The sequence below is a fragment of the Lipotes vexillifer genome, unplaced genomic scaffold, assembly GCF_000442215.2.
Source record: "Lipotes vexillifer unplaced genomic scaffold, Lipotes_vexillifer_v1.1 scaffold346, whole genome shotgun sequence".
NCBI classification, from domain to species: domain Eukaryota; kingdom Metazoa; phylum Chordata; class Mammalia; order Artiodactyla; family Lipotidae; genus Lipotes; species Lipotes vexillifer.
In genome coordinates, this window is record NW_006772766.1 from 253,511 (window position 1) to 272,522 (window position 19,012).

At 45.3% G+C, this 19,012-nt stretch overlaps 1 protein-coding gene across 1 annotated transcript in view; it reads right to left on the bottom strand.

Annotated features, from left to right (window-relative positions):
* Positions 1–531: 531 nt before the first annotated feature.
* Positions 532–19,012, bottom strand: part of MSN (moesin) — a 66,745-nt gene continuing 48,264 nt past the window's right edge. The window contains exons 3-13 of the mRNA XM_007447849.1: positions 15,208–15,303; positions 13,794–14,068; positions 12,359–12,442; positions 11,547–11,693; positions 10,169–10,265; positions 8,274–8,437; positions 5,689–5,819; positions 5,266–5,426; positions 3,969–4,061; positions 1,990–2,214; positions 532–1,198 (exon numbers count right to left, since the gene is read on the bottom strand). Of these exons, the coding sequence (XP_007447911.1) occupies positions 1,034–1,198; positions 1,990–2,214; positions 3,969–4,061; positions 5,266–5,426; positions 5,689–5,819; positions 8,274–8,437; positions 10,169–10,265; positions 11,547–11,693; positions 12,359–12,442; positions 13,794–14,068; positions 15,208–15,303 (1,638 nt within the window). The 3' untranslated portion in view covers positions 532–1,033. The remainder of the gene's footprint in view (positions 1,199–1,989; positions 2,215–3,968; positions 4,062–5,265; positions 5,427–5,688; positions 5,820–8,273; positions 8,438–10,168; positions 10,266–11,546; positions 11,694–12,358; positions 12,443–13,793; positions 14,069–15,207; positions 15,304–19,012) is intronic.

A 19,012-nucleotide genomic window follows, 5' to 3' on the forward strand; every position in this document is an offset into this window, starting at 1 on the left:
CTTAATGGCCCTGAAGCAGGAGCTGTGGTCCAAGTAACTCTGAAGGGAGAAGTGGTCTGGGACCCCTGGCAGGTAAAATACTGAAGCCACGTGTGAATATTTCCTCCCTTTAGCAAGAGTCCTGGATGGGGCTGGCTGGGTTTGGGGGTAACCATCCCTACTGTTCTACTTGGAGGGGGTTTGGGGATTGCAGTGGGGAGGGGCAGATCCCAAGAGGGGAAGAGGAACACAGAATAATAAGGGATATCTCTGCCCATAGAGCTCACCTGAAACAAGTCTAGGCTCCCATAAGGCATAGGGGCAGATCCTCTACCCAATCTTGTCTGAACAGAATGGCCAACGGCCTTCCAGGATGTTGGTGAAGCCTCTTGCAGGCACTGTCTCCCCCATATCACCCTGAAGAGAAACTAAGTCCCTGAACTCAGGGACAAGGTTTACTGGGACCGAGTTTGTAACAGGTCCAATCTGGGAGGTAGAGAGAAGAATGAGTGAACATCTTTTTAGCCTCCAATCATTACAAAGCCTAAATAACTCTAGAAGGGATGGACACTGGGAGGCCTAATCCTAGGGCGGTTGACATCCTAGAGCATATAGCCAGGGCTCCGCCTCCTTCTCTAAACCCTATGATGTTCCAATTCTGCAAATCACAGGACCATGAAGAGGAAGGCAGTGGTGGAGGCCAGTTTTCAACCTACTACACTTGACTCCTGCAAAGCAACAGTAAATGTGGGGGTATTTCCCAAATCAAGTGGGAAGTGCCTCTGAGCTGAGAAAGTGATCTCTTCTAGAAAGCTAGATCACCTGGGATAGAAGAAAAAGAGGGTCCCATCATCACCATAGTGAGCCATCTCTCTGCCTAGGGAAGTGAGTGAGGGCTGAGGGGCTAGGTTCGGTCCCATTGCTGTACTGAATGCTTGGCATGACTCCTGGGCTGCTCTAGTTAGTGGCTCCAGCACAGTGTGAGTTAGGCAAGAGTGTAGGAGTGTGAGGGCAAGGAAGAAGGGAGGAGGGGTCCCTAGAGGCTGGGTGCCCATTACATGGACTCAAACTCATCAATGCGCTGCTTAGTATTGCCCTGCCGGATTTGGCGCAGGGTCTTGTACTTGTCTCGACCCAGTCGCATGTTCTCAGCATGGATCATGTCATTAGCAGTCTTCTTGGACTCATCACGGGCATTGGCCAGCTCTGAAGTGAGGGCCTGTGAGGGTGCAAGGGGATAAGGGGTTAATGGCTTCCTCTCATTTTACCTCCCCTTGCTAACCAGATGTACTTCCTGATTTATTTCCTTCTTACCTTCCTCCCACCCTCTCCACCACCTTTCTCTCTCACTCCCCCACCCCTGCCCTCCTCTTTATACACACAAACACAGACACACACATTTTTTGAGAGCCATTTCCAGCTCTGTTAGAACTGCAGTGGGGCAAGAATGAAAAAAATAAAAACAGAACACCAACTTAGCAGATCAACTGATGACAGAATCCTGAGAGCAGAACAATACACCAAAGAGATTCAAGTAGGAATTGTGACAACTAAGTATTTTCTGAATATGAGGTAAATGGAATATGGGTGGAGGATGGAGCAAAAAAAGAAAACAAAAAAAAAGGAAGAGGTGGGACTTCCCTGGTGGTGCGGTGGTTAAGAATCCACCTGACAATGCAGGGGACACGGGTTCGAGACCTGGTCCGGGAAGATCCCACATGCCGCAGAGCAACTAAGCCCGCGTGCCACAGCTAGAGAAAGCCCACATGCAGCAATGAAGACCCAACACAGCCAAAGATAAATAAATAAATAAATTTATAAAAATAAAAATTAAAAAAAAATAAGTGAGAGGTGCTCTCCCTTAAAGCTCTCATTGAGAAATGCTCAAGCTCCCACACAGCACTGAGACAGGCTCCTCTACTGCTCCTGTGCCCCGATGATCTAGGGAAGGCCATGGGCTACTAAGTCAATACACATGGTCTCCATGACCCTTTGGGTCAGCCTCGATACCTTCAGGTGCTTCTGCACACGCTCATTCTTCTCTGCCTCAGTGGTACGTTCCTCCTCGCTGCGATCCTTGGCCATGGCATCAGCCCGCAGTTCAGCGCTGGCCTCTGCACCATTCTCATCCTGCTCATCCTGCTCATTCTCGGCAGGCTCTGCCACATGAGGCGTGCTCATGGCAGTCTTCAGCTCTGCACGGGTCTTCTCCAAGTCTTCTTGTACCATCTGAGCCTGCCCAGTAACAGAGGAAGAGAAGGACTGGCAGTCAGACCAGGCTAACTTGCGGCATCACTATGTGTGCCTAGAATGGCCCAGCAGAAAGCAGGCACCAGGTAGGCCAAGTCACTTTGTCTGACTGATCCTGAGTTCCTTCAGCTGTATAATAGGAGTAATTCCTATTACTAGTACCAAATTCCCTGGGGGTACGGGAGAATTCTGGGAAGTATTTGAGAAAGCCTTGAGCTCCTTCTCCCATGATACCCACTGTCAAGGAAGGATGGAAGCGTGAAGAAACCCAAATCCTCACATCGGTCAGAATGGCCATCATCAAAAAATCTGCAAACAATAAATGTTGAAGAGGGTGTGGAGAAAAGGGAACCCTCTTGCACTGTTGGTGGGAATGTAAGTTGATACAGCCACTATGGAGAACAGTATGGAAGTTCCTTAAAAAACCAAACAGATCTACCATACGACCCAGCAATCCCACTACTGGGCAAACCATATACCCTGAGAAAACCATAATTCAAAGAGAGTCATGTACCACAATGTTCACTGCAGCACTATTTACAATAGCCTGGACATGGAAGCAACCTAAGTGTCCATCGACCAATGAATGGATAAAGAAGATGTGACACATATATACAATGGAATATTACTCAGCCATAAAAAGAAATGAAATTGAGTTATTTGCAGTGAGGTGGATGGACCTAGAGTCTGTCATACAGAGTGAAGTAAGTCAGAAAGAGAAAAACAAATACTGTATGCTAACACATATATATGGAATAAAAAAAAATGGTTCTGAAGAACCTAGGGGCAGAATAGGAATAAAGACACAGACGTAGAAAATGGACTTGAGGGGCTTCCCTGGTGGCGCAGTGGTTGGGAGTCCGCCTGCCGATGCAGGGGACACGGGTTCGTGCCCCGGTCCAGGAAGATCCCACATGCCGCAGAGCAGCTGGGCCCGTGAGCCATGGCCGCTGAGCCTGCGCGTCCGGAACCTGTGCTCCGCAGCCTGTGCTCCACAACGGGAGAGGCCACATCGGTGAGAGGCCCACGTACCAAAAAAGAAAATTAATAATAATAAAGTTTAAGAAAAAGAGAATGGACTTGAGGACATGGGGAGAGGGAAGGGTAAGCTGAGAAGAAGTGAGAGAGTGGCGTGGACATATATACACTACCAAATGTAAAATAGATAGCTAGTGGGAAGCAGCCGCATAGCACGGGGAGAACAGCTCAGTGTTTTGTGACCACCTAGAGGGGTGGGATAGGGAGGGTGGGAGGGAGATGCAATAGGGAGGAGATATGGGGATACATATATATGTATAGCTGATTCACTTTGTTGTACAGCAGAAACTAACACACCATTGTAAAGCAATTATATGCCAATGAAGATGTTAAAAAAAATAATTTTTTAAATAAAATATAAAATAATGGGGCTTCCCTGGTGGAGCAGTGGTTGAGAGTCCGCCTGCTGATGCAGGGGGCACGGGTTCGTGCCCCGGTCTGGGAAGATCCCACATGCTGCGGAGCAGCTGGGCCCGTGAGCCATGGCCACTGAGCCTGTGCATCCGGAGCCTGTGCTCTGCAACGGGAGAGGCCACAACAGTGAGAGGCCCACGTACCGGAAAAAAATAAAAAATAAAATAAAAGATACTTCCAGGTATTATCTTTAAAAATAAATAAATAAATAAAAGAATCTAAGGAACTGGAGCCTATGCATATGATACCCCATCCCACACTGCTTTGTCCTGGGCACTGTACCTTACCTTCTGCTGCCATTCCACAGCCTCACTCTCCTTTTTCTGTCGGGCCATCTCCAGCTGGGAGATCCGAGCTGTCAGCTCTGCCATTTCCAAGGCCTGTGGATCAATTGGAAGCTTATGAGAGGTGGACCTTCTGGTCCTCAGGCCCCAGGTGTCTTCAACCCCAGATCCCCTGAGAACTAACAGGGAACTTGCTGCTCCACTTGCTTGCTGCTCTGCAGGCTCTTTTTACCACACTTCCTCCAGGAAGCCCAGAGGAACACTCATTCTCAGATCTACTATAGCACCCTATTAACTCCAAACTACTTCCTTATAAGTCAGAGCTCCCTGCCTAGACTATAGACCTGAGGACAAACAACATGTCATCTCTGGCTCTTCCTCATCTCTCTCTCCCTCTCGGTATTGCCAATTGCACAGTTAGGGCCTCAGTAAAGCTTTGGAGATCACTGTGTCACTGCCTGAAGTGGCAGACCCTTTCCTGTTATCCTACAATGCTCAGGGCTCCACTAAGACTCTTCCCAGGACAAGTATAGGAATGACACTCAAGTGTCACAAAGTGATATGAAGAAGGGAATAAGCTTATACATGCCCTCACACTTTGGGCAAATCTCCCAGAGGACGTTTCCCCCTGGTTTTAGGTTCCTGCACTCTCACTCCAAACAGTACAGGGAATCAAGGAATTTGGGACACAGGTTCTTAATTTCTGAGTCACAGAACCCTTGGAAATTGTGATGAAAGTATAGATGCTCACCCTTCTCCCCTAAAAAATGTATAGACACACAGTTTTACATGTGATTTTAGGGAGCAAACCTTTAAAAGAGAGGCAGGAATGACTTCTCATTCTTAGTCACAACAGTGTGACCTCTGATGAGTCTCTTCAACCTCTCTGAGTCCTAATTTCCTTTTCTGGGCATATTATCCCACAAGGATTAATCTCATAGGGTTATTAGGAAGAGGAAATAAGGAAGTAAGGAAAAGGGAAAAGTTACTAGTATAGCTTGTAACACACGTAGCTAGTCAATCAAGTGTGAATCCCTTTACTACTTTCCTCCCTCTCTCCTTTGTCAGGTCGTCAGCTCAAATCCTCAATTGCTAAGAAAGAGAATAAAAGTAAGGGTTAGGGAAAAGTATTTGCAAAATGACTTCTCAGCTTGCTTCTGAAGGAGCTATCTGCTGGAAGCCTGCTGAGAGTTACCCTGCTGGAAAGAACCAGTCCTGCAAGCAGAGGTAGCTGTGAATAGGTAGGCAGACAGAAGAGAAAACTCAGGTCCCATAATCCCAGCCCATTTTGTAGCTTTACCAGTTGTTCCTGGGTCTTCTTCTGGTCCCGGGAGGCCTGCAACAGGGCCTCCTTGGCCTCTTCAGCTTCTTGACGCTCTTTGGCCAGTTTCTCAGCCTCATTCTGGGCACGCTTCCGCTCCTGTTCAAGTTCCAGAGCCCTGCGGGTCTGTTCTTCCAGTTCTGGGAAGACAAGGTAGGGGAAAGGTGGTGAAAAGTGCAGAGATCAAGAAGGGACACATAACTTCCTTCCTGGAAATGCTTCACCCCAGGACATAGCTGGCAGAAAGTTCTAGGCACTCTTCCTCTTGCTCCATCACTCCCCTATTCTTTAGCCATATCTGGAATATATATGGCCTGAGTCTGCAGCTCAGACAGAAGGGTTTCCAGTTCATAGAGTCAGACTGTGGGAAAACCCAGTCTCCAAGGTGACTCCAAGCCTCACCTTGTTGAGCCTTCTTAGTCTGTTCCTCGATCTGCTTCAGCCTCTCCATCAGTTCCTCCTTTTCCCGTTCAATCTTCTCCTTCTCCTTTTCTGCCATCTCACGTTTCTTCTTCTCATTTTCCAGCAGAGCACTAGGAAAGGAGAAAGAAGGGATGGAACAGGATAGCAAGGCCACATGGAAGCCTTGGAATTCCCAAGGCTCCCTGGCCCTGGCGCCTCAGTCCCCACCCATCCAACACACTCAGGGCTTGTGAGGCAAGACCACTCTCCCTTCTCTCTACATTCTTGTCCTTACATCACAGCCCTATGTGGGCTGGTATGCTCAGGGCCCTGTCAGTTTTTCCCAGAATCAGGAGATCCAACCTGGACTCTCAGCTTGTCCACTACCCAGTGGGTAATCAGTGGGTGACCTTAGCTACATCATTTCTTTGCTCTTGCTCTCAGTAACCTTATCTGTAAAATGGCCAAATAAGTCCTGCCCTATCTACCTTATAAAGTTACAGGGAGAAAAGTTTTGGATCTGTGCTGATATACTGTAGTTCAAGTCTGGTGATCCCTATGGCTGGGGCATCAGTCCTCTGCCTGCCCTCTGAAGCTCAACTCTAGGCTCCTTTTCTCCAGAATTTGTTGTAAATCTAAAATAAGTATTTGCTTTTTCTTGCCCCAGCGCCTCTTCCAGGAGGCCTTCTTTTCTCCCTTGGCTAGATGTCTTTTCTCTTTCTGACCCCTCAGAATACTTGGCCTATCCTTCTCCACATCCCTCCTCCCTGTTATTTTTCTCCATATTACTTCTTATCATGTCACATACCATATAATATGCTTATTTGATCTGTCTGTCTCTTCCCACTAGAATGACAGCTTCATGGGAGCAGAGCAGAGATGTTTTATTTTTCACTGCTCAATAAATATATATTGAGTGAATGAATGACACAGCATTTGTACCTTGAACTGTTATATATATACTATTTTTTCCCTTTCTTCTACTATACTGTGAGGTCCTTGAGGGCAGGTTCCTGCCAGATCCAGTTCTGTAAACTGCCCCTCATTTCATTTTTCCAGAATAAATGTGAATTTTGGTGTCTAACCTCTCATACATGGAGTCATTTTCCAGCCTACTAGATTAGAAGCCTCCTGAGGTTCCAAACTCTTTATGACAGAGTATCTACTAAAACAGTGCTCTCAAACATTAACATGCACAGGAATCACCAGGGATCTTATTTTTCAAATAACTTACTGAGGTGAAATTCACATAATATAAAATTAACCATTTTAAAGCGAATAATTCAGTGGCATTTAATACATTCACAATGTTGTATGACCACTACCTCTATTAGTTCCAAAACATTTCATCACTCCAAAGGAAAACCTCATACCTGGTATTAAGCAGTTTCTCCACATCTCCCCTCTCTCCAGCCCCTGACAACCACCAATCTGCCTTCTGTTTATCTATTCTGGATATTTCATATAAATGGAATAATGCAATATGTGACCTTTTGTGTCTGGTTTCTTTCACTTAGCATAATGCTTTAGAGATTCATCTACATTGTAGTACGCATCAATACTTTGTTCTAAAATTTTTAATGGCTGAATAATATTTCATTGGATGGCTGTACAATTTGTTTATCCATTCATTCACTGATGGACATTTGGGCAGTTTCCAATTTTTGGTTATTATGAATTGCACGGCTATGAACAGGTATGTGCATTACCTGTTTGAACACCTGTTTTCAATTTTTTTCAGTATATACCTAGGAGTGGAACTGTGGAATTGTATGGTAATTCTACATTTAACTTTTTGAGGAACCATCAAATTGTTTTCTACAGCAGCTGAACCATTTTACATTCCCACCAGCAATGAGCATGAGTTCCAATTTCTCCATACCCTTGCCAACAACTGTTATTTTCTGTTTTCATTTATTATATCCATATTAGTGAGTATGAGGTGGTACCTCACTGTGGTTTTGACTTGCATTTCCCTAATGACTAAGGGTGTTTTCATGTGCCTGCTGGCCATTTGCATATCTTCTTTGAAGAAATGTTCAACTAGGATCTTAAGTTGCAGATTTTGAATCAGCAGCTTTGGGGTAGGTCTCAGAATATTGCCTTTCTAAAAAGTTCCAAAGTTGATGCTGATGCTGCTGAGCTTTGATGCACTTTGAGTAGCAAGGGGCCTCAGTACAAAAGGGCTTGGTAGGGAAAATTCTGGTGGCTCTGCCCAATTCCACTCAAAAAACCCTAGAGTCCAGGTTTAAATGTGCATGAAGCCTTCTGCTACTGCTGCTATACTGGTCAGATAGCCCAGAGCAACCCAGAGTCCACCTAGAAAAGCAATGGCATGAGGGTCATAGATAATGGGGAACTATGAAATGTCCCTCCCTCCTATCAGCCTCTGAAATCCTAGGGTTCTAAATGCCTGCCTCCTGGGGATGGGGATGCCTGAGACTTAATGGAAGGGGTGTATCCCTGTACAGCTCTCTCTCCCCCAGTACCAGGATGGCTTCATGCCTTGCCTTTAGCAGGCTTGGCACCTCTGAGAAGCTTCCTTGCCGCAGCCCCGGCCCCCACTTCAGTTCCACGTCACCTACCGCTCCATCTGTTTCTGGTGCTTCTCCTCCCGGGCCTGTGCCTTCATCTGCTGCACCTCAATTGTGTCGGGCTTGCGGCGGCGCATGTATAGCTCATGGTTCCCCATACACAGAGCCAAGATCCGCTTGTTAATCCGCAGCCGAGGAGCATAGAAGACGAAGTCCTGGTGGAAAACCAGCAGTCAGAAAGAGTTTAGAGGGACAGATGAAGGTGGGCTTCTGCCTTCTGAAAAGCTAAGTCCAAAGATCATGTTACAGATGGGAAGACCAATTATCAGAGTGGTGAAGTGATTTGCCCAGGGTCAGACGGCAGGTTAGTGGCAGACCCAGGACTAGAACCCAGGCTTCTTGACTCCAAAACCAGTGCTCTTTCCACCGAGCCACAATTTCTTTCAACCTTTGCTTATGAAAAGCATCCTAAAATACCCTCAATGCAGTTGAAAGATAGAAACTGACTTTATCTGCTAATTAGATATCCTGCTGGGTCTCAGGGGCCTCTCTTAGAGGCCCAATAATCCCTGCATAATACCGTGGTGAGTGTAGTATGGGTGGACTGGACTGGTTCTATAATCTCCTAAAAGCATATCCTAGACCCAGTCCCTTCAATCCTGTTTGGAATAAGGCAGTTTGTAAATACGTATATGAATATATAAATCTCCTGAACATCGATTATCCTGGTTGTTGTTTTTTAAATATGCCCTTGATCTCAGCTGGCTTTGTTACTTACCTTTTTCTGATGAAAGTTGAGCACAGCAGCAGTATTAAAAAAACAAAACAAAACAAAACAAAACCAAAAAAACAAAACACACACACACACACAAGAAAATCCAGTGAGTTTGAGTTTGTTACTACAAATACCACTGGACCAAGGTCACCAGCTGATGGGCTAACCACCAGCTCCTCTGCCACTGAACCCAAACTGCTACCATCTCACATAGCTTGGGGTGCAGTAGAAGAAGCACAAGAACCAGAGGTCAAACAACCTAGGTGTAAATCCCAGCTCTATCATTTTTAGCTATGTGATCTTGGGCAAATCACTCCATCCCTCTGAAACTCAATTTCATCACTTATAGAATAGGTATGCTACTATCTACCTGACAATGTCGTTGAGGGTTTAAAGAGACAACATATATAAAGTTCCTAGCAGGGCAAGTTCAGAGACCTCAGAGCTGGAAAGGAATGGTTGAGGCCTCATGAGAAAGGTCTGGTTCATCATGGCCATTGGCCCTTGTTGGACATGAGGTACATCAAAAAAGGAGACTCTCATCTCAGTTTTCTATCCTATTCCCAAGCACCAGCTCTCCAGTCTTGTCAGCCACAGGCAACTGAGTAGGTGACAGGTGTGGCAAGCATGTTAGAGGAATGACTGGACTGAAAGCACTTTCTTGATTTTGGATTGCTCTGAAGAGAAGTCTTGAGAGGACAGCAGCAAAGTTATAACAAAAAGAACACCTGGAGAATCATCCTTGGATCTGGACTTCTCCTGGCTCTGTCCTTTCTCCACAATTAAAGATAAATCGAGTACATGAACAGTTTCCACTTTCTAGGGCCTAGAGGCTTTAAAAGATAAGATGTACTCTCTGTTTCCACCCCAGAGCCTCTGGGAAGTAAAAGACAGTGGCTAAGAGGCAGTAATTAGACTGCCTGTGGCTCTCCATAATCCATGCTTCTCCTGAGACACAGGTAGCAGTGTGGCACCAGTTATAGGATGCCTCCTGACCATTTCTTGGCATCAGCATCCCCTTTCATTGCCAATCGTCTTTTGTGCCTCCTATTCCCACCCACATACACAAAAAAGCCAAAAAAGGGAGAGAAATATAGAATGACACAATTGCTTTTAGCATTATCCAGGCCTTGGCAAGTACCTGTGTTGGCCAGTGGGAGGAGTCACTTACCGGGGCTTTTTTGTCAATGGGCTTGATGACAAATTTCTTGTCATTAAAAGAGATGTTCCTGATTTCACTCCAGGGGAAGCCTATCTTAGGAGTCAGTCTGTAAAAATGGATGCCAAGAACATTAGGACTTAGAGGGTTGGTGCCTTGCCCTCCCCACCACCAACTTCTCCCTTAAAGAGGTAGATTCACTGCCAGCTCAGCCAGTGCCATCACATGCCACCAGGTCAGTTGCCAGCATTGAGGGTGCACAAAGGACCTCCTGATACCACAATCAACATATTCCTTGTCCCAATATCTGAGGTTTGTTTTATTTTATTTTTTGTTGAGGCATGGACCTTGTAACAATCTCTCACAAGAATCCCCAGCCCTACTTAACTGGAACTCTTCTACCCAAGTTTGTAAAAGTTGGGGAGAAGGTAAATAATGAGTTCCAAGACTCAGAAGTTACACAAAACAATAATATACTGATCTCCATCCTCATCAAGAGCAAGCCAAGAAGGGACTTCCCTGGTGGTCCAGTTGAGAACCCACCTTCCAATGCAGGGGACATGGGTTCGATCCCTGGTTGGGGAACTAAGATCCCACATGCTGCAGGGCAACTGAGCCCACATGCCGCAACTACTGAGCCCATGTGCTCTGGAGCCCACGCGCCACAACTAGAGAGAAGCCCGTGCACCGCAACAAAGAGCCCATATGCCGCAACTAAGTCCCAACATGGCAATAAATAAATAAATTTTTTTTTTTAAAAAAAAGAGCAATCCAAGGAAAAAAAATAAGCTAGTGTGATAAGGCTGTAGCAAGAGGGATTATAGGCCAAAAGGCACTTAATCATCATATGCAAAGGAGATTAATTACAAATCGTGACAAGGTAGGTTTTAGACCAGTGTTGTCCAACAGAAATATAATAAGAACCACACATGTAATTTTAAATTTTCTAGCAGCCACATGAAAATAAGTAAAAAGAAATAGGTGGAATTAACTGTAACAGCAGTTCATTTAACCCAGTATATGTAAAATACTATCATTTGAACATGTAAATCAGTATTTTAAAAAATATTAGTGAGATATTTTGTATTCTGTTATTCACACTAAGTCTTCAAAGTCCAGTATGGAGTTTACACTTATAGCACATCTCAATTCAGAGCAGCCACATTTCAAGTGCTCAACAGCTATATGTGGCCAAAAGCTACCATAGCGGACAGTGCAAGTCTAGTCAATGCAAGATTTAGAGGCCTGAGGGAGGTTGTACAATCATCTGGACTGGTCTAAACTAGGTAGAAGAAGAATGATATAGGTGGGACCCAGGAAGTGTAATCCTACTCTGTCAAATCCTAGGTGTCAAAGTAGCCCAAAAAACTAAGTAAGCTCTGAACTATACCTGTCATTCTGCTCATAGATGTTGAGACCCAGGGCATCCACTCCCAGCCACAGCTCTGAGCCTTTCTTGTTCTTGATGCTGAAGTAGTTCACACCATACATCTCCAGATCCTGGGCAATCTTCAGATACTCCAGGACAGCATCCTCCCTAAACAAGAGAGCAGGGTGGGGCGGGGGTGGAGAATAGAGGGGACCCTGTGAATCAGACCCAGGGAGACAGAAAGCCTACTTGTTCTGCAGTACTGACAAGAATCTTGCTATAAGGGGTGGGAAGGAGGATGGAAAGTGAACAGATGATGGCGAACAGAGCACAACATGACTTTTGCCAAAACATGCTCACAGGAGGTTCAGGTCTGAGGTTCCCAAGGGGAATAAAGGAGGGCTGACCCTTGCTGGCCTCTGGCATGTTAGCTATCACAGAAGCCTCGTACGCAGGCACATTATTAGCAGAGCCCAGGCAAAATGGTAAAATTTGTTCTTCAACTAGACAATTCCCAAATGGTATGCCATGTTTATAGAGCTCCTGCTTCATTTCATTCTTGGGGAGGAGACTCTGGTGGCGCAGAAGCTCCCTAGGGATCCTGAGATCCCCTCCATTTCTTTATGGTCAAAATTGTCTGGGCTATCAGTTGCCATCATTCACAAAAAGTACAGCTTTATAATGGCCCTGATTTGCCTTCCATTTCTAATTTCCTGTTTCTCTCTCTCCAACGTCCTCCAGTGTTCCTAGCCCTCTGCCTCTTCTCTCTCCAGAACCAACTCTCATTCTCCCTGCAGGGGCAATAGAGCCCACAGTTGCTAGGGCCGGCTCACCTGAGCATGCCCCGGTGCTCCTCATGCCACACCTGGATCCGTTCCTCCCACTGGTCCTTGTTAAGTTTGTGCTGTTCCAGGACCCTGGAAAGACAATGCATGGTGAGTAGTTTAAAGCACAAAGTCCAAAAGCAGGGGTAAAGGGAAGTCTACTTAGCTCCCTAAGGGGTTGATGCAAAAAGTATGTGGGGTCATTACACCAGAAGCAGACTGAAATTACAGCAGGAGGTATTAATTAGACATAGGGAACTGCCTGAGGGGTATGAGAGATACAGAATGGGTGACCAAGAAAGACAATAGGAACACCTTCCTTTGTACCTTTAACCAGAAAATCCAATAATGTGCTGTGGTCTCTAAGCAGAGCAATAACGTATCAACAGTCTGTGCTGGCTTGTGGGGCTAAGAGTAGGAACGGGCCTCATGGAGGCATGCACGCGCTCTCCTAGATCTTTGTGGTATCAACAGTTTGCATTTGTGAGACTATTGCTCAGGGATAAGATTACAGCCTGTGGCTACAGAACAAAGAACTGAGCCCAAATGGCTCTGGGAGAAACTATTGATAATGGGCTCAACCTCCCAGATCTACTAGATCATAAATAAGGCTTGCTTTAAATATGCTATCTCAGACATTATGGCAGTGACTTAGGTAGAGTCCCAGGGCACAACCACTATCCTTTATACCTTCAGTGAGTTGTACATTTGCCACAGCTCCACTGGGACTGAGGCTACCAGAATGAAGCAGAACTTTTCCTTCCAACCCAAAAGCCTATGAAAATAGCGAATGGATGCAGTGGGGTTAAAAAAATCAAGAGACTAGGGTTCTAGGTCACCTTAAATGAGCTGTGGGAGATTGAGCAGGTCAGAGTGAGCACCTCTGCACATCTATTTCCTGAGCTAATAAGGATTGTGCTGCCTTATTGATTTTGTATGTTGTTGTGATGCTAAAACAAGAATGAGTGTTTGAGAATGTTCAATTTTGAAGTTTAAAAAAGCAGAAATCTCTGTACACTGGTTATCAATATTAAAAGACTGTTTGAGTGTTTGAGCTCCCCACATCCCTGGCTTAAGTATTTCTCACTCCTATGAACCTCTGATATAAGAGGTCTAAATCAGTGAAAAGGATTGAGAAAATGGAACTGGGGCAAGGAGAATTAATCCATCTCTGGTTCTCTATATAAGTACCTGTTTCCAGGGTAATGAAGTCCTGTAATTAGGCAAACAGAGGAGGAAAAAAAGCTTTTTATTTTGAGAACCAGAGAAATAACAACAGGGCATGGTGCCATATGCAAATATGTCTGTCTGAGCAGCATAACACGGTCTTCAGACAGACCCTAGTGGAGAGGGACAGATCTGGCAACCTCTGTATAATAGGGATCAGTCAGCTTTGGGCTGCAGCCCACTCTGACCAGGGCAGATGGCCAGTACATCACCTCACCTCTGTGGCAGCAACTTGTCCCCAGCCAAGTAGCCAGACTTGTGGACTTCCTTATTGAAGTCACCATACTTGGACTGGACAGCATAGGAGGCCAGCAACACAGCAGTCTCAGGTGGGCAGTAAATATCATCATTGAGAATGCCCTCCTTCACTTGCAGGAAGAATAGTCGCTGTGTGATGTCCTGGATCAATTCCTCGGATACATCCTCAGGGTAGAACTTAGCCCGGAACTTGAAAAGCAGGGGGCTTTCCTTCCGCACATCCTGGGCAGTCACCTGGGAGCAGCAAGGGGTTATGGGCTCTCAAAAAATAGACTTTAGGGGTGGGGGAGTGGCTGTAGGGTGGGGAGAAGACACTGAAAAGTCATCAATTTGGATAATCCCAAAGAGTTGGGTGGCAATTCTCCTGGTAATTCAGAAAAGAGACACATTACTTTCATTGGGGACCCAATCCCATATCCATAATTGCTTCCTGTTGGGAATTTCTTCCTGAAATAACCTAACACCCACTGACAGTCATAAGCCCTTAAGCCATCATCATCTGACAATATATCCAGCTGCCCCCACGTTCTGAAAGTAGGCTTAAGAAACTTCTCTTTTAAGGCTCCCCCAACTCCATAAATCAGCAAAATAAAGACTAGGATGTATGACTGAGGTCTGGGAATTGGCTATAGGCAAAAGCACAAATCAGACTGTCTTTTAAAGCCTGAAATTGGCTATTAGCGGCTCCACATTTTTCCAGCAGAAGTCTCCACTCTTTGTGAAAAGAAGACTGCCAGCAGAAGGTGGGGCACCCATCACCTAGACACTGTCAGGAAAATAAGCCATAGGACAGTATGGAGACCTCCAAGTACAAAGTCAGCCAGTTTGAGGATAATGAGATGGAGAACTGCCATGTTCCTGCAGAGATGCTGCTTGGAGGTGGAGAGTTTGAATGGACATATACTTAAACCATCCCACTTGGAGTTCAACTGAGAGAGAAAATCAAGAAAGGACACATCTGTATGGGGCTCAGGCATCAGTTGACAGGCAAGAAAAGGGACAAGATAAAGATTATGAGACTTTCAAGATTCTTTCCAGTTTAATAGTCTATGACTCTGTTTAACAAATTTCCTAAAGCCCTTCAGTTTGGAAAGGAAAAAAGGATAACAATCCCCTCCTGAAGAACTACTAATGGCTATGGTCCATAAGTGGGCCCCATCCTCCTTGGACACTGGCCATTCTCGCTCTTAGGAGTCCAAGTGAAGACAGCAAGAGGTCTGCCCTTATTCTGATCTAGTGGTCGATCAGAATTTTACACTCATGAAAAACTGAGCCCTAGATGCCCTGCATTTGCCAGCGAACACATTTTACACCCCTGAGAAAGATCTGGTAGAGGAGTGAATTCCAAACCTGACGATGGGATAAGCAATTACCTTCTTATTGAGTTTTAGCCAAGTAGAGAAACCCTTAGTGTCCTGGTACTGCAGACCAAAAAACCAAACTTCCCTCAGGCCGATAGTTTTCACCACCTGAAAGAAAAAACACAAAACAACCAGTAGTTGAATGCCTACCTTGTGCCAGGCACAGAGGACAGAAATGTGGAGCTCACATGGTCCCAGGGTCTGGCAAGAAAATATACTTGGGCAGGAGCTAAGAAACGATGTCAACATCTCTCTGAACAAAGTACTTTCGCTGAGGTAGGGACTGGATCGATTACTTATGAGCACGACCACACACCAATAACCTGATATCCATTATTTCCTTGAACTTTCACAATAGCCCTATGATATAATTACAATTGGGCCAATTTTATAGATAATAAAAGTAAGGTTCAGAAGTGAAGGTTCAGTTAGTAAGTAGCAGAGTCAGGTCTGTTTGACTCCAAACCCATTCAAATCCAGTGCTTTCTGCCACCACCACCACCACCCTCAATTATGCCATGCAGCTTCACACACCCAGGATGGATTAAAAGCTGAAGGTAAAAACTGTTGGTTTAAATCCTGAATCTTGTTCTCCTGGATTACTTCTTTATGTTTAGCAACTAGGAATAATGCCCACACCCTTCAGACTGAGTCCTATTTACAATGTCCAAATAAAGAATGTTTGAGGAGACAGAGCAGGGACTGTGGTATCTATACACCCCAAAGCTGTGCTGTGCCTAGGGACTGAGATGCTTCTTTCCAATCCTGATTAGAGTTCAGTCATGATTCCCCTTTACTACTCACACAGGTTGAGAGTGGGAATGAGGGTGGAAACAGGGTGAGTATCTCAATGTGGTAGCTGAGGGGCCCCGTGGTGTTCTGGGCATCTTGGCTGAGCAGTGGGCAGGAAAGGGAGGCCAGCCAGGAGAAGACAGATGGGGTCTGTTTTCCAGTCCCCGACATTAGCATGTAAATAGTTCTGGCTGGTGGCTCAAACCCAGCATGCCCACCACTGGGGACAGAGGCAATAAAGCTGAGCCACATCCTAATGAGGTCACGCTGGCATCAGAGTCTTCTTTATATTTTCTTCTATTGTGGGGGGGTGCTGGGGGGGTGGTTGAGGTGAAGAAATTTACCTGGACTTAGAAACAGGTAACAAGGACCCAGTGTTGCTTATGTCTTCCCTGTGAATAAATCAGTATCTCCCCTCAAAACGCACACACGCACGCTCACACACACACACACACACACACACACACACACACACACACACACACACTGCACTGTATCCAAGTCTGCACTACACATCCAAGGCCAGGCCCCATAGTCACTCCCAGAGCTTACAATCTAGAGCTTCAGAGGTCCCAAGGAAAAAGCAGATCATGTTTATTAAAGTACCTGTTATGTGCCAGGTACAAAACACTGAACAACCATGAGATAGCTATTATCTCCATTTTATAAATGAGGAAAATAAGGCTTAGAGAGGCAACCTGTCTAAAACTGTAGAGCCTAAACTAAAATCCTAACTGTATGACTCCAAAACCTATACCCTTTTCTCTTGCATGCTATCTCCTAATGCCAAGGGCTCAAAGGATCTTAGAAGCCCCGGGGTTCCCAAGTGACTAACTCCCTTGTCTCTCTATTGGCCCAGATATCCCAGCCAGACAATGAACTTTGACTACCTCTGCATCTAGATATAGTTCCTGGCTTTCCCACTAGACTCAGTCAACAACAGCTTTGGAGAGAAGCCATATCCCGAGGTCATTAACCTTCATGAGCTCACCAGGGTATGCATGGTGATCACCCCCCCTTTCTAGCTTGAATCAGGTATCAGAAAACCTCAGTGGAAGTCTCAATTCTGTCTCCAATTTGCTGTATGATCTTAAGGTAGCATATTTCCCTCTGTGGGCCTCAGCTTCCTCATCCAGCTTCCCCATCTACTACAAATGGTGTGGCTTAAATGACCTCTTTCTGCTCTCAAGTTCTACCATTCTACTAATTAGGTTATTTGTAAATGACCAAGAAATACAACCCCATTTCCCACCTACCTCTTGCCAACTTGGATAACTAGGAATATGCTTAGAAAAAATAAATGAAGGAAGGTGCAGGGTATGAGGAAAGATCAAAAGACTTCCAGGATTCAACAGCAAGGTGAGTCCTTGAGTCTAAGTCAATAGGCAGTAGGAATTACCAGGTTTTAGATGACAACAAAGTAGTCATGTTGAAATGTGATTTTGGCTTTTTTGCAGAGGATAGAGGGAGAGGATGTGGACAGGAAAGATTTTTTTAAAGCACCTCTTATCCTATATCTAAGATAGGGCCTAATTAACAATTCTAATGGTTTTTCACAAGGCTGCAAAATAATAATGTACCAAGGTACAGTTGGTGGAAAGAAATAAGTTCCAAGAAACAATTCAGCCCCAAGAGAGAAAAGGACCCACTGAAGATGTTGAAAATGGACCATTAGGGCCAGGATGCTAGGTCATGGCAGGGCAGACTGGGAACAGAACTAGTAGGGCAGCAACTGGTTTTTGTCTGTACCAATGGCACAGCTGTAGAGGCTCAGAGACCCCAGAACTAAAAGGAAATGAGGAAGGTACGGACTACACAGCCAGTCCCACAGGTCCCAGGAGTAAGTTCCTTAGCCTCTTCTTGCACCATGTTGTCTGTTTCACTAGTGGGATGGGTAGGGGTGTGATGAGAAGAGGATCATGGGAACCAAAACAGTTCCAGGATCTAGAGTATCTCTGAGGATAAAGTAATAGCTAAAGCGATATCTAAAGAAAGATTTCAGGATCAGCAAGGCATTTTAATCTCTCTGAGCACTGCCTCTTCCCTTATGAATACAGAGAAATCAGATGCATATAAATTTTCCACTTCCTTAGGCTGTAGGGCTTGGAGAGATGAGCAATGTCTCTTAGCCTCCACTGAAGTCCTAAAGTGAGGAAGTGAGGGTGTTGGGGGAAGGAAATATGGTCTGAAGTCAGAATCAAGACTGAAAAAGAACAAAGGATAAAACAGATGACCCCCGGACCCCAGGCTATAAGGAAAACTCCAATTAAGGTCCACAGGGCGCTGGGAATCATTTGATCAGGCAATTCTTGGCCCCATTTCAAAGTCCTGAAATATGGAAATAAGGCCAAGCTTAGCTTGCTTCCAGCTTTGCCTCCAGCTGAGACCTTACTCCAGAGGAAACAGAAACCTCATTTTCTAGTGGGAAAGGGTATCTAGGTCCCGGTTCCAGGAACAACATCTGTGGCTCCAGTGACGGGTCCTTACCATTCCACTCTGAGAAATGGCTGCATCCCTGAGAAAAAATGTCTTTCTTTGCTCCCTTTGATTCCAGAGAGCCAGCTCATCTGGCCTGAGCTAGTATTTCTCAAAGCTGCCGTGGAAGAAATCCTTAAGCAGCAGAAGATAATGAATGCATATACCCTGGGGACGGGGGTGGGGTGCGGTGGCAGCGTGAGATACAAGAAGATGGCTGCAAGCCACAATTTTTTTGAAGCCTGAAGGTTTAACCTTAATCATTTGTGCAAATTTTACTTTCTACTCCTTAAATATCCATGTTTTAATAATGAAATAGATATTATCTACAAGTAAAACTGATGCGCCAAGATACTAAATCACATCCATCCCATGGCTCTGTGTACCTCCTGGAACCTGCCACATTCACCTAGAGGGGCTAGGACTTCAGTTTGTAAGAAACTGGCTGTGGATTCTATTCAGCCACACAATAGAAACCCCCCAAACAGACTGGAGCATTGCAGGATCCAAGCAGCATAGACTAGAAAATTGGGGTCCAGTGAGGGAAAGA